This window comes from Monosiga brevicollis, genomic scaffold (genome assembly GCF_000002865.3).
Source record: "Monosiga brevicollis MX1 MONBRscaffold_54 genomic scaffold, whole genome shotgun sequence".
In the NCBI taxonomy this organism is placed as follows: Eukaryota; class Choanoflagellata; order Craspedida; family Salpingoecidae; genus Monosiga; species Monosiga brevicollis.
The window spans coordinates 110,148-110,880 of NW_001865091.1; the positions used below are offsets into that span (position 1 = coordinate 110,148).

A 733-nucleotide genomic window follows, 5' to 3' on the forward strand; every position below is an offset into this window, starting at 1 on the left:
GCAGGCTGGAGTCGACGTCGATATCCGAGCCGATGGCGACGTGACGGACGAGACGCTGCGCACCATTGTCTGTCGAGGCATTGAGCTCAATGTGGAGGAGCTTGGGGCTGCGCTGGAGCAGATGCGCAAAGACATGACGGAAATATTGGACAAGCACCTCTTGCTCGACTCACGCCTGCGGAAAGATTACGAGAAAGAATATGAGCGGCTACGATTGAAGGAGGATCGGACCAACAGGGTCAAGAACTGGTGGGTGGGCCATGGCAGTCCAGCCGAGAACGCGCTGTTTGATCACATTGGCCAGACCCCGAGTCTGCGGCAAGAGTTTATCCAAACCGAGCATGGGTCCAATGGCGAGCTGACCTTTCGAGAGGACAGGGTGCGGGTATGGCTCCTATATGTGCGCAGGTTCAACGAGCTAGCACTCACCTACACGCACATTGCCGGAGGTACGATTGGAATCAAGCCGTCTTCTTTTTTTTTTTTTCTTTTTTTTTTTTTTTTTTTTTCTCCTGCCACTCATGTCTGTTTGCATTTGACTAGGTCTGCCGCCACGAGCTTCTGTGTATCAAGGGCTGTCCTACAAAAACGGCGTGGGCCGGCAACGAGCCGCGTTTTTTGCCGAGAAGCAGCTCTCCATATTGACCCGCGTGAGCAAGACCTACTGGCTGTCCCTGAACGAACAGCACACCTTTCGATACATGGACCAGGAAATCAGCACGCTGATATTCAT

The 733-nt window shown here is 53.1% G+C and overlaps 1 protein-coding gene across 1 annotated transcript in view; it reads left to right on the plus strand.

Moving 5' to 3' along the window:
* The window catches only part of MONBRDRAFT_13063 (uncharacterized protein), a gene marked incomplete at both ends in the record, with an annotated part of 11,245 nt that overhangs the window by 9,253 nt on the left and 1,259 nt on the right, over window positions 1-733 (plus strand). The window contains 2 exons of the mRNA XM_001750956.1: window positions 5-449; window positions 544-650. Of these exons, the coding sequence (XP_001751008.1) occupies window positions 5-449; window positions 544-650 (552 nt within the window). The remainder of the gene's footprint in view (window positions 1-4; window positions 450-543; window positions 651-733) is intronic.